General features: G+C 43.9%; 1 protein-coding gene across 7 annotated transcripts in view; it reads left to right on the forward strand.

Moving 5' to 3' along the window:
• The first annotated feature begins 3,920 nt into the window (after nt 1–3,920).
• Nucleotides 3,921–13,667, forward strand: part of TPK1 (thiamin pyrophosphokinase 1) — a 319,194-nt gene continuing 309,447 nt past the window's right edge. For 6 of the 7 annotated variants that reach the window (XR_008575907.1, XM_054817003.1, XM_054816997.1 and 3 more), the window contains exon 1: nt 3,921–4,221. Coding sequence is in view for 4 of the 7 variants with exons in the window: in XM_054816997.1 (XP_054672972.1) it covers nt 4,179–4,221 (43 nt within the window). In the remaining 3 variants the exon portion in view is untranslated. The remainder of the gene's footprint in view (nt 4,222–13,667) is intronic. The other variant, XM_054817001.1, reaches the window with a different exon arrangement.

The raw sequence follows: 13,667 nt of genomic DNA on the forward strand, positions 1-13,667 counted from the left end.
TCATGTCATAACCGTGCCCTGTAGAAGCTGCCCAACTGCCTGCTTCTCCGAATAGTTTTCCTAAAGAAGAGGAAGCTATCTGGAATCTGACAAGTATAATTTTCACATATATAAATATTATATAATAATAATAATATATGAAAATTGTAGTTTCTCCATACACAGACCAGTCATCAAGTCTGTACAAAATTAACGCAAAATATATCAGGTGAGAGGCCTGACTGGCTGGCTAGTTACCAGAGGAGGTTTCAAAGGTCTGAACACTCCCTCAACCTTTCCTGCCAATCATTCAGAAACTTCCTGTGTCAGACAGCCTCATCTGTCACTCAGAAACTACAGCTGTTTGCCTGTTTATTTTCTCACTTAGGGTTGAGGTCACCTGCCCTCCTTTTAGCTAATCAGAGGAGACAGCAGTAATCAAAGCACAAGATCAGTGCTTCTGGGATGTCCTTCTTGGATAGCCTCTCTGTATGTTCTTCTGCAAACCCTGTGAAGTAAGGTAGGCATATACAACCAAAGGAAAAGAACAGGGGAAAGGCTTTTGTTTGGTTTGAGATCCAGCTAGAGGAAAGAAATATTGCTGAATCTTATATGCTACCTGGAAAAACAGGTGTAATATTTACTGAGGCATTTTCCATGCATGACAGGAAAAAACTGTTGCTAGTTCATTAATGGTAGCCCTTTGTGGCAAAATTCAACTGATGTCCTAGCATAGAGGTAAAGTCCAAAAGGTAGGTGAAAGTGCTTATTTTTCAAGAAAGTAAATCAGCCTCCTGACTGCTTGTTGTCCTTAAGGGACTATCCATAAGAAAATATGCCAAGCTAGGTTCACTTACTCATTTTGCATCTCTGAAACTTCCTCTACTAGATATCTTTGTTAGGCTCTGCTAAACACTATTAATAGTTGTCAGGTCCTGCTTTAGAGATCAGTGCATTTCAGCACTGACTGAAGCTATTTCTGTGGAGCTGACTCTTAAAAAGAGCTTTATATGTGGATAAGAGGTTCATACCTGAAAGAAAGGGCGATGAAAGAATGCCAGAGTTCAGGCAGAGAAAGCACATCTGACTTGTTTGCCCCTTGCCTAGTTGTGGGGTGGGGTGGGCTGGCAGTTTGCCTCACCTTGAAGACTCTTGCACATCTTGAAAGGATTTAAAGGATATCAGTGCCAGCCTGTTCTGTCAAGACTGATTTATCTTTGCAATGCTATTGTTGTGATGAATCATGCATTACTAAAATTAGCAGGGAGACATACAATTACTTTTTTGCAGCGGTGGGTGGTAAAGGATTGCCTGGAACCTCAGGCCTGACAGAGGGGGAAAAAAGCATCTTGTCAGATATGAAGAGAGCAGAGGGATGGAAATTGTTGCATTTTCAGGGAAAAAAAAAGGAGGAAAAAACAAAGGTGAAAAGGAGCAAAGGAGAACAGCAGGAAGAAAGCTTGTAAGTGAACACCATCAGGAACAGGACCCTGACTGAGATGGACCTTCCCTCTCAGCAAGTATGGCTGTTCTCATGTGTAAGAAGCCACTGCTGCTTATCAGCAACTACTTGTAGCAGATAAGTACCCCCCACAAGGAACAAATAATAATAAAAAAACCTTAGAGACACTGACAGATACTGAGGAAAAATAAGCTGTCCTGGAGAAGGTTTAATAATTTTACCCAGCAGTAGGAAAGTGCCTGGCAAAACTGAAAAGGGGAGGGGGAAAAAAAAGAGTGGAAGAAGACAGTTAAGAGGATGAGAGCACAGGCCAACTGCATTGTGGTCCCCACATGGTCTGCCTTCTTGTGAGGGAGAGCAAGCTGCTTCTTCCTAATGCTGGTTGTTCTTAACCTGCTCAAAGAACGATGCCTTTGAAATACAAGTTCTCAGAGAGGAAAGAAAATTTTCAAATGACACAAAAGTGAAACAAAACATTTTCTATTTCAGTGGTGTAAATGACAGTAATCTCTTGATGTCCTTAACACCTTTTCCTTCTTCCCCCATAACCTCTCATTTCTCTCATTGTCAAGACATGAACTCTTCCAATGTTTCTGAATTTCTATCGATCTTTGTAGACTACTTGTTAGAGCGTAATCACTTGTAGGTGGTCCAAAGCAAAGGCTTGGTGCTTGCACCATTGAGACTGAAGGTGCATCTACAGCCGTTGCAGACTTGTGTCATTGTGCAGGATAAACGTGGCCCAGCCTCACCCAAACACTGAAGTCACTTAAATCCTGTTGATCTGAGCGCGAATCTCAGACTTTAACAGTTTGGACTGAGTAGCGAGCTGACATGTTGGTCCGACTTCCCTCCCATTTGACTGGAAACCTTACCTGACTAACGCACCGCCTTTTTTACAAACACCTCTAAAACGAGACCTCATCCTCCTGTCTTCTCCCAGAGTGGGGGGGGCACGCTGGGGAAGGCGACCCAGCGGCTGCGTAAGGGGCTCAGCGGACCCTCTCGGCCGCGCGGCTGCCGTCGGTCCCGGGCTGGGACGGGCGCGGCGGCCGGTGGCCGTGCTCCTCTGCTGCCCTCTGCTGCGGGGCCCCGCGCAGCTCCCCGGAGCCGCCGCCGAGCTGGGCCGTGCTGTGCTCGGGAAACAGCTCCCGGCGGCGGAGCAACGTGAGCTCCGTGCATCGTGGCGCAGGGAACGGCACTGTGTGCGTTTGGCAGGAGGAGATGGCTGCCCCCGTCCCGGATGAGGAGGTCGGGTTGGGGTACCTGCAGAATCAGAAGCCGGCCCAAGAAGATGGAAACACAAGAGCCACTTTTGGGGGGTCAGAATTTGACCTGTGCTCCGAGCGCAAACTTAAATTTAACAGGTGTTAGGCATTTGATGCCTGAAGATGATTAATTTCCCAGCTAAGAGTCTGTAAGTGGTTAGAAACTATCTATATAACAACTTTTGTGATGATATTAAAATAATTTTAATTGAAACTTAAGCTGCAACTACAAACACCACGTTATTCTGCGACGCCTTGAAAACGAGGGAGAACATTTGCCGCTGTGTGCTCTTTTCGCTCTTTGGGCTCTGTGCAGGGGCAGAAGGTGAAGCCAATGCCTGGAGTCAGAGCAAAGCTGGGCTGCCAGCCTCCGGACCCAAGGCTTGCTGCATCCCAAGCGTGGCCGGAGCCATAGGCCAGCAGCAGCACACAGGCTGTGTGCAAAGGGCTGAGGTCTCGTTGCGGGATGGCAGCTGCAGTTTTATCAGTTTTGATAGGCTGAAAGCTATTAATCACTTCTGAGTGAACTGTTCATTACAGGGTCTCAAAGCACAATGCATCTAGTATGGACGGTGACTCACAAATTTTGTTTTCTTTTTAATGATGGTGTCTATCATTCTTTGCCCTAAGTAACCCCTCCCTACACTAGATATATTTTTTAATAAAAAGGAAGTACTCTGCGGCCGGGTTTTTATTTAGAAAATGAAAAAGCGAGCAGACCACCACAGGCTTCCTCGCGTTGTAGCTGCTCTTCACGGCCCTCCCCAAACGCAGGTGGAACGAGGTCGACATGGCTCAGATGTCGAAAACGCCTCCGACGGGCGGTGGGAGCCGCTGGGCCCAGCCCCAGAGCGGCCGGGGGGGGGAAGAGATAAAACCTCGTACAGCGGGCGCTGGGGCACGACCGGCCTGCCTCCCTCTCGCCTTCCCGCTCCTCAGGGTCCACACGGGCGGTGGTGCTGCTCTCCCTCAGCCCGCCGCCGCCCCCCTCCCCGCAGAGGCCCTAACGGCCGTCACCGCGCGTCCATCAGCGAGGGCGGGGCTCAGCCCGCGCCCGGCAGCGCCACCGCTTCCCTCCTTCCCACCCGCTCCGCCTTCCCGCTGCTGAATCCACCGCCGAGCAACGGATGGCGGCGATCGATTCTCTCGGCTTGTCTTTGCCCCCCCCCCCCCCCCCCCCCCCCCGCCCGTTTAGATGCACCACCCTGGGGGCGTGCAGGAGTACGCGTGGCTGCAGGTACCCGGGTGGTGCCGTTGCCACCTCCCGCCTGCTCGCCGGCTGAAGGCGGGCTCAGCCGCCACGGCTGTGCAGCGGAGGTCGTTCCTTAGGGGAAGGGAAGGGGCACCGCTAATTCCTGCGTGCTTTCCCCCTCCGCCCGCCCGCTCCCGCAGCTCTAGGGGAGCCGCGGGGCTCGGGGTTCTCCGTGCTTTTCTGTGTGCCCGCCCCACGAGCAGGGCGGCCTGCGGCCATGGAGCGCGCGTTCACGCCGCTGGACTGCCTCCTGCCCGCCGGTACGGTACCTCCCGCCCCCGGGCGGCGCGCGCCGCCAACCGCCACCGGCCCGCCGCGAGTTGGGGGGGACGGGGCGCGGAAGTCCCGGCGGCGCTACCCCGGGGCAGCTCCCTGGCCGGGCGAGGGGCGCCGCCTGTCCCAGCGGGCACCCGGTAACGCCGCCGAGTTCCGCAGCCGCTCCCCGCCCCGCGCGTGCTTGGTTGTGAAACACGCCGGTATAAACGGCGTAAGCCTCCGTCTGCGCGGCCGCTGCCTCTGCCCGTGTCCGTTCGTAGGGCTAAGCGGCATCTAGGCCGGCCAGGCACGAGTGGGCCGTGCTTAAGCTGGTTTCTTTTTTTAATATACCAAATTACTGCCATTTTAACCCCTTTGGAGTTAAAGCTTTAACCCCTTTGGCTTTTGAAATTTTAACCTCTTTGGTTTTAACTGGTATCTTCAGGTGACTTGCCACAATTTTTCTGGGTTGGCATGGCTGAGTGCTCCAGTGAGGGGTATCTCTTGGCAAGGGGGCCCGTGGGCTTAATGTCCTCCATGTGCCTTTGGTGTCAGTGGTCCTGAGGCCTCGGGCCGAGCCTCTCCTGCCTTTCGGCTCTTTCTGTGCCGCCATGCGCCTCTTCAGTTCTGCAAGGCAAAGCTTTGGGGTTTGTTGGGGTATTTTTGCTTTGTTTTCCCATGCTGTTCTTGAGTGTTCCATTTTAGTTTATTATTTTTGAGACCCGAGAGGTGAGTGTTATTAATATATGTCATTAACCTCATCATCTCTATAAAGGGTAGGGCACCTGTAATAAGCACAGACTCATTAAAGTAGCTTGTACATTGTTTGCAATAGGCACCTCTTCTTCACTATGTCTTTGCAGTGTCTAATTCAATTGGGCCCAATTTGTTATTCAATGATACCACTATAAACAGTAAATATTTTTATCTTTCTATAACATGATTTTCATCTGCATAAAAATCATTTTGGCATAACAGCTGAACTCTAACTTACACTGTTCTTTTCTGCTTTGCCCTGGCACAGAAGTTTAAGCTGCCATGGTGAGGTATATGTTGTTATTTATTTACTAGTAAGATCTGGAGGGAGGGGAGAGTTTAACAGAATGTACGCTTTTAACAATTAAATAATTTTTTACAGCTAGCAGTTTAACAGAGAGCATGTTTAAACTCTTTCAAGCACTTTTTAAGAATTGAGCTTTGCCCTAATTTTTAAAAACTTCTGTAGGACATGTTCAAAGCTAGTAACAGGTAATGCTGTAATCAAAGTATTCCTGCCAGAAGTATATATCTGACTCTGTGCATGCATCTGTCTCTGTATTTTGAGATGCATCATTGCTTTGGGTAAAAAGAGGGAGTGAGCGCATGGAGGTGAGAGTCTAATGGGTCAACTTCGATTCATTGCAGTGTGGTGTCCTCTTGTATGAAATGAGGAATAGCTACTTACTAAAGGCATATAGTAAGGTGAGACAAAAAAGTACCTTAAGAATTTATCCCTGGGGAAGAACAGGCATCCCTATTTATAGACTAAGATAGTTGCTTTTGATAGGCATTTGTATGATGTTAGGGCTACCACTTGTTCCCAGTTTCCAAGAGACTTTTTTTTCTTTTCTTCCTTTGGTTATGTCTGGTTGGAGTTGAAGATTTGGGATGTTTATTCAGTTTTCAGATGACCCATAGCCTTATCAGACCAGAGGCTTCAGCTGGGTGTCAAGAAGCCTGCCTCTTCTAAAGAAATGGCCGCTACAATTATGTGACTCAACTTGGTTATACAGGATGTGCCTATGAAAAATGCACAGTGGTACTGCATCTGGATCCTTGTCATCATTACAAACATTCATTGCCAGCGTTTCAGATTGGTTTAGCCTGCTCAAAGTATGCAAGGCTGAGCAGATTTATGGCAAGTTCACGGTTTAAAATCTGGTATTCCACTTAAGGAACTCAGGGATAAGGTTTCCAAAATTGGGTAGGTGAAATGAGGCTCCTGAATTCTGCATGAAGAAGTACCCGTAGTTCCTCCATCTGTGTGTATCAATAGGAAATATGTTTAACTGTTCAAGTAATATAAAGCTAATATGTGTAGAACATGATACTTCTTAGAGGCTAGACATGAGGTTACAAAATAAACCTTTGCAAGGACGTTGAAGTACTATGGACCTTGTCCCCTTTTCTTCAGTAATATAAATGTACGGCAATGTTTGTAATGTTTCTGGTTGCTTTCTAAAACCCTGTGCAAACACAGTGGCACATTATGGTGGGGACAATATGAAAGATGTCAGCTACGTTTGGAGGTTATTAGTTATTTTATTTTTCTTTTTGAAGGTGTTCAGAAATTGTGCTGATAGTTGTATGGAATAGAATAAAACACTTGCAGATTTTGGAACCTAATGCTAGGTACCTGAATTGGAATTTCAGGGCCGTGTGTGCCTTAGTAATTTTAGTTTGTTAGTATGAGTTCTTATTTAGATTGTCCATCTCCCTATATAGCAGCTGATTGAGGTCCAAGTAGTAGATATTTGAGAACTGCTGTGCTAACTAATATGCTCAGGGACTTTGAACATTATTCAGTCAAACAGCTGGAGCACAGTTGAAAATCACTGTGCTACAGTCAGAACGCTGTGCTATGGGCTTCAGAACTGTGTTGATTTGCTTAATGTAGTTTAGAATGGGTAACGAGGTAGAACTTAAAAGTGAGATTGAGCTCTAAATTTGAGTATTACATACTGAAACATTTTTATTTCCTTCTGAAATGGAACCATTAAAAAGACTCACAGAAGTCCACCCTCAAGACCTGTATGCTGCTGTGAAAGGGTCAGGCAGAAGCTTCACAGGGTGAAGCTGTGACGCAGCTGTTGTAGAAAGCTTGTAATGATGTCACACTATGGCCTGTGAATCATGACAAGAGTAGCTTTGTTTCTTCTGGAGCATCCTTTGATAAACTAGACATTTCCCTCCTGCTGTTTATACCCTTTTCTTGCACTATCATTGCCTCCTGCTGCTTGTCCCAGACTGTGCTGCAGGCGCTTCTGCAGAGAGACAAGTGTTTCTAATTTATTTTTTTTAATACCATGAACTTTTGGAGCTGAGTGTGCTCCTTAACAGTGGAAGTACTGTAGCATCCTCTAATAAGGTTGCCTCTGAATACCACTTGAGACTTTTGGAAAGGCAGAGTGCCAGTTTACTAAGCTGTGTTTTCTCAGGGAATGTTTTACATTGCGTGCCATAGTCTGGCCTGGATTCTCACTCATCTCCAGATGTGATTAATTATTTTTTTTGCCTTGCACAGTCCTTAAAATGCAGCTCATTGTTGGTTTTATCAAGCGGAGTGATGCAGGAGGAGGATATTTTCCTCAGTTTATAATCCAACAGCTCCCAATATGAGTGTCATGTCTTGTTGAGGCAGAGGAACTGCGAAGCAGAAGCAAATCTAGTCCTTCTGCCTTGTTCTGTGCCTTGCAGAGTGTTTGTTGGAGCTGAGAGCTTCCTGTGACTGACAGGGAGCCTGTGCTACCAGTGAGGGTTGGTTCCTACTTGTTCCCACTCCTCCCTGTCCCAAGTCCTGTGACCAAAAGTGCTTGTGAACCATGCTGCATTGTGAGCTAGTGCTTAAGACTTGGTCTGCTGGGAAGAGGGTGTGCTAGCTTCATCTCACTGAAGCAAGGTCATCTGTATGTCATGATAGACAGAACCACAACAAGTAGGACAAAGACTGCTTCAGAATTATGTGGAAATATATAGTTGTCCCTTTGTGCAAAGGGACTATAAAATTCTGCATTGAATTTAAAGCAAAGAGAACAAGGGGAAGCAACAATACACTGTGAATGCTCTTCCATCATTCTGCAAGCTTGATTGTCTCTTGCTTTACTATATGTCTTCTCCTGGAAATGTTACTGACTGTAAACAAGTTACCTCTGAAAGGATTATATCACCATATTCCTTTTTAAATGCCTAGGGCTTGAACTCCTTCCTTAACAATCCCTTTCTCTGACACTGAGGATTGAAAACTATTTGTAAAACAGTGACATGTTTGCCATTCACTGAATGACCTCCAGCCCAGTATAAGCATCAATAACCATCTAAATGCCCCTTCATTAGAGCTCTGCATGGTCTCTCTGATGCATTATCTTGCAGTCTAATATACAAAATTCTGTGGTAGAAATCAAGACAGTCATGGGGTTAGGAAATCAACCTGATTGTCTCTGTTAGCTGTTGAACATTAAAGGCATGTGGAAAGTGGTCGAGCCCCAGACTATTGGATAGCTCTGTAATTTTACAGGTTTAGTGCCAGTGCTGTTGGATCAGAGTAGCGGAATTTTCAGGTGGATCAGATCATTCAAAAGCTGTGATTGAGTTCAGCAAACTTGACAAATGTTAGCGAAGGTATCAGTCCTTTAAGACTATTTTAGGAGTTCCTCAATGAAATTAGCAAGCAGTTCCATATGGTTGTTAACATAGTTCTATGTTTAATTGAAACGCATTTAAAATGCTTTGTTTTACATGAATGTTGCTGACCTGCTCCTCATTCTATATAAGTAGTAACAGCATTTATTTAGTCAAGTTAACTGGGATGCCTTAGCTTATTTTTGAGGAAGCTGTAAATATTCAGCCTTGGACCCTGCTGCTTGCTAATCTGCTGTGCTGGGTCAGCAGTTGCTCTGTAAGTGTTATTGTATAGATTACTTACAGGTGCACTTATGAGTGAAGTATTACAGATGGCACTTAGCAGACAAAATCATTGTTAACCTCACTGCTTTGTGTTAGATCTTTGCTTTGACACACTGATAGCTTTTGGAGTTCTTTATCTTTTTTTTTTTTTTTAATGCTTTATATGCAGATGTGTTATTTGGAATCGGGCAGCAAGCCATCTTTAACCTTTTAAGCTAATAGAAAGATGAATATATATTTACTTATTTTTGTGCACACACACAGAGGCCCTTTTTGAAATAAGTTGACATCAAAGCTGGTTGCTATTTGTGTGGATGATAAATTCTCATCTTGTGCAGTGTCAGTGCACCGATGGTTCCATATCTTGTGGTCACTAATACGATGTAGCTTGCTTTCTGTGGAGGGGACTGAGGGGATCTTAAAAAGCAAATAAGCAAAAAACCCCCAAAACCCCACCAGAGTATAAGAGCAATAATGATGTCACTGGAGCTTCTGAGACAAAAACATTCATTGCTGCTTGCACAGATAATAAAGCACTCAGATAAATTCCTTTTGGAAGCTTTTGTTATTTTCCATCAGTTGAGGCTTTCAAGAGCAGCTTACACCAAGTTCTGTGAGGAGTCACTTAGGTGTCACAGGTTGAGCCTTAAAGCTGGGAAATACACTAGCTAGCCTCTTAATGTATCCTGTAGTCTCTTTTTTTCTTTATATTTTTTTTCTCCTGTGATTTAACGTCAGATGAGGAGGTGGGAAATATACTTGTTCCAGACATCAAAATGTTCATGTTGTTTGTATCCAGTTAAATGTGTGCAGGACTGTTGGAAGCTATTTACACTTGTTAGTGTTTAAAGAGCAAGATATTAATCTTAAGAAGGTACAAGAAGTCAAGGAAAATAGTGGACTTTTGTTTTTTCTTTACTACATGTTGCTTGCATATCTCTGGTCAGCTTTTAAGATATTTTAGCAGTTTCACAGCAACTTTCACATTATCTTATATTTCAATCTGTGTGTATACACATATACAAGCTAGTTTTACTTTCTGGAAGTGGAAAACAGAAGAGACTTTTTTCCTGTTTGCAAAGCTCATGCAAGTCTGATTTATGGAGAAAATGAATATGAAGCAAAGAAATGAGGCAGTTTGTTTACACAGGAGAGAACATAATACATACAGGTTTCGGGTTTTTTCGAGATCCAAAATAACAAATCCCAGGCGTACTTGTGGATTTGCTTTAGATTTGAACATCCTGAGACATTAATCGAAGCTTAATCTGTGCGGAAAATATCAGCATCAAGAGTAAAACCTAAAATCAAAGTCTTAAAAAGGAAAATAACAAATAACCTAAAAAAAACCCCAAACAAACAAACTACATGAAAACAAGTAAAAGGGCTAGCAGCTTCTCTTCATTAGTCAGTTCTCAGCCGCTTTTGCTTCTAGTGAGTTTTAGGTTTGAATGTAACCTAAGGGATGAGGACCTTTAGGAGCAGTGCTGTTAGCTAGTGCTTTGTCCAGGGAAATTACTAGCTAGAAATTTGGTTTTTGTGTAAGTAATAAAAATAATCTATGCTGGTCTCAAAGTGCTGTTGTTGGAAACTGTGGATAAAAGGAGACGAGGGGGGACACTTCCCCCCCCCCCCAAAAAAAAAAACCCAAAACAACCCCAACAAACCCCCAGAAAACACCCAAACAACAACCCACAAACAGAAAACCCAACGAGCCAGTAGTAGATCTTACCCAGTACAAAATATAGTAAATCAACTTATACACCTGCTTGTCGGTATGTTATAGAACATTCCCCATCTCTGATCTCTGTGGGGACAGGGGAATTTACAGTGTGTCCAGCAAGATTAACTAATCTGATCTATTGCCAATTTAATTTAAAGATTGGAAAGAACTGACTGTCAGCTGTCCCTTCCACCAAAGTGACTAAAGCTGATAACAATGAAGGATAACCAGTTCTTAAGATTTTTGGCTTACATCTTTCTGTAAATTATACCTGTGCTGGATTACATGTAAGTAATTTATGGAAACAAGTTCTCCTTTCCATCCAACTCTGACCTTAAACATGAAGAATATGATTAACAATGTTTGTGTAGTACTGCCTTTGCATAATTAAAAAGAGAATTGAGAATTTAAAGTTGCTACAGGAACATTCAGTTAGTTAAATTTTACATAGAGAGTACACATAGTAGCTTTTGGATTGCTTTTAAATTAAAGCTATTGCTGTACATCCAGTTGCAGTTGAAGCTGCTGGAAGGCTTTTCCTGTCATTTCATAGCTTTGAATTGTATTTTGAATGGCAGTTGAATTTTCTCAGCACTAGCACTGAGTCTTTGTAGCTTGTGTTGATGGATTGTCTGCCAGCCTTCCTCTCTGACAGGACAGAAGCTGGAGGGACACACGTGTTTATCAGGCCAATTGAAATAAATGGGAAGCTGACCAGTGAATTCAGTAGGAGCAGAACCTGTCCCCTCACAATTAATTTATTTTGTAGTTGGTGTGGGTTTTGTTGTGCTTTATTTCTTTTTGTTTGTTTGTTTTACTGTAGCTCCTCTTTTTTCTTCTATTCTTCTCTGAAATTATCTGGTCAACATTGTTCCTGGGCAACACAGCAATAAGAGAGTAGTTTGGAAATATTTATACATGCAGTTTTTGACCAAATTGTTCAGTGGCTTTGGTGGTAAAAGCTGACTGTGTGTCTGACACAAAGAAGTTAGTTTTGCTGCAGAAGGAAGATGCATTGATGCTACAAAGTATGGGTGCCTCAAGAGTTCGTCGTCTAGAAAAGCTTTGACTTCTGTGACGGTGTCAATAAGGGTGTCTGTGGACCTGCTTGGTGGAGGCACAGCAAAGGCTGTCAGGAGAGGCTTTTTTTTTTTGTGGGGGTTTTTTTGGAGTGGTTTTTTTGGTTTTCTTCCCACAAACATAATTCATAATTATGTATGCTACATAAGCATATATGAAAGAAGAGTACCATTCTGCTTCCATAGCAGAAGGGCACTGGTATGTCAATGAAATCTCTGTGTATGTATATGTGAGATTTATTTGCTTTTATACTTGCAGCTGATTTAGCTGTGGCGAGCAAAGCGTTGATGTATAGGCCAGACCTAAGCATAGGCCAAAGCTCCAGTTGCTCAGGGTGAGTTAAAAGGATGCTGGGTTGAAACCACACCTAGGCAGTTGTTCAGCAGATGGTGTGACTTAAATCACTTGAAACTTTGTTGAGGTTGGCTTGCATCACAGAGCAGCTGTGCAAATACTGAGTCGATCTCCAGGTGCTCCATTTTGAGACTTTGCGCTCTTGACGAGAGTTTTATGTATGGAGGAAATCCTGAAGGCTGAGGTGAGGTTTGTGTTGTGGAGGGTGACCTGCATATCAGTAATGCTTACAACTTCTCAAGATATTTGTCTGCTTTAAATGTAACCGAAAGCCTCTAATGCAGATACTTTAACACAGGCAACACTTTCACTTCTGGAAATGAGTGCTCCGCAAGCTGTTCAGGGTAAAGCACAGCTTTGTGAGTGTAGTCTGTGTCCCCATATGGAGCAGTTTCCCTGCCCAGATTACATTTACATTTAATAACCATCTATGCAGTATTTTGCCATACTGTGAATCCAAAAGAGGAAAAAATGTTAAGGAGAGCAGCTGGAGAATCAAGCAGCTAAAGATCTGCAGCTTAGACACTTGGACTGCCAAAGGAAGTGGCGCCGTGGCTTAGCTGCTGCTGATGCAACAAGAATAGCTCTTGAGCAGCACGTGACCACCTCATTTTATGATGAGTTGACCTGGGAATGCTGGAGATGATTAAGCTCTGCTGTGAAAGTGTTTCTCCATATTGCCACTTCCTGCTACAAAAGAGAAATTTACCTTTCAAGTTCCTTAAATAAGAGCTCTATTTATTTTCTTTAATTTTTTTTTTTTTTTAAGAAAAAGGTAATATTGAGGAAACTTTTGTTAAGGGCAACTTAGTGTTTGGCTTTCTGGACTTTTGATGGCAGTGGTCTTGAAAGGTCAGTCCTGCAAGACTTTGCTTCAAACAGGTATAATGACTTTCACTGGGTTCAAGGTAGAATGAAGGGTGTTACCTGCAGTCCTGTATTTCTAGGGTGCTGGCATATTCCTGCTGTTGTTGAGAGCACCTTCCTATTAGCTCTTCTTTGCCCAGAATTCACTGTGGGAATGACATTTAGTACTGTATGCACAGGCTTTGAGCCTTTCTAATGACTTCAGTAACTGTGAACAGATAATTTAAATGGTTGTTTTGTAACTGTGGGAAATAAAATCACTGAAATCAGGTGTTCTTCCTTGAACTGACTTGTTACAAAGTTCTTACTTGGGAACTCAATTTCCTAGTTCCCTGTGTCTCTATTTAGACTACTGTTATGTGTTGGTCAGTAGTAATGCTGCTGCTGCTGCTGTATTAACCTGATTCATAGTAAGGAGTTCTGTCATTTGAGCCTGTGAAAGAATGTCTTCTTCCATCTTGGTCTATTATCCTGTCATAAGGCCATAAGTTAAATTTTTGTGCTAGCAAAACCTCTTTAAGTCAGTAGAAAACTAGATCTACTATGTAATGTTTTGCTTTGTCTTCTGTGACCGTTTTTGTTTTGTTTTTTTCTCACACCCACAGCTGCCATAGTTGTGTTGACAAAGCCCCAAGTGTAAGCCTGATTACACAGAGAGCACAGCAGTTCTCACTTGGGAGGAGCAACAGCAGTGCTAGGGGAAAAAAAAAACCCATCCCTTCTTTTAGAGTACACTACACCTCCAGGGGGAGGGTTTTCTGGCAG

Source organism: Grus americana, chromosome 2 (assembly GCF_028858705.1).
Source record: "Grus americana isolate bGruAme1 chromosome 2, bGruAme1.mat, whole genome shotgun sequence".
Lineage (NCBI taxonomy): Eukaryota > Metazoa > Chordata > Aves > Gruiformes > Gruidae > Grus > Grus americana.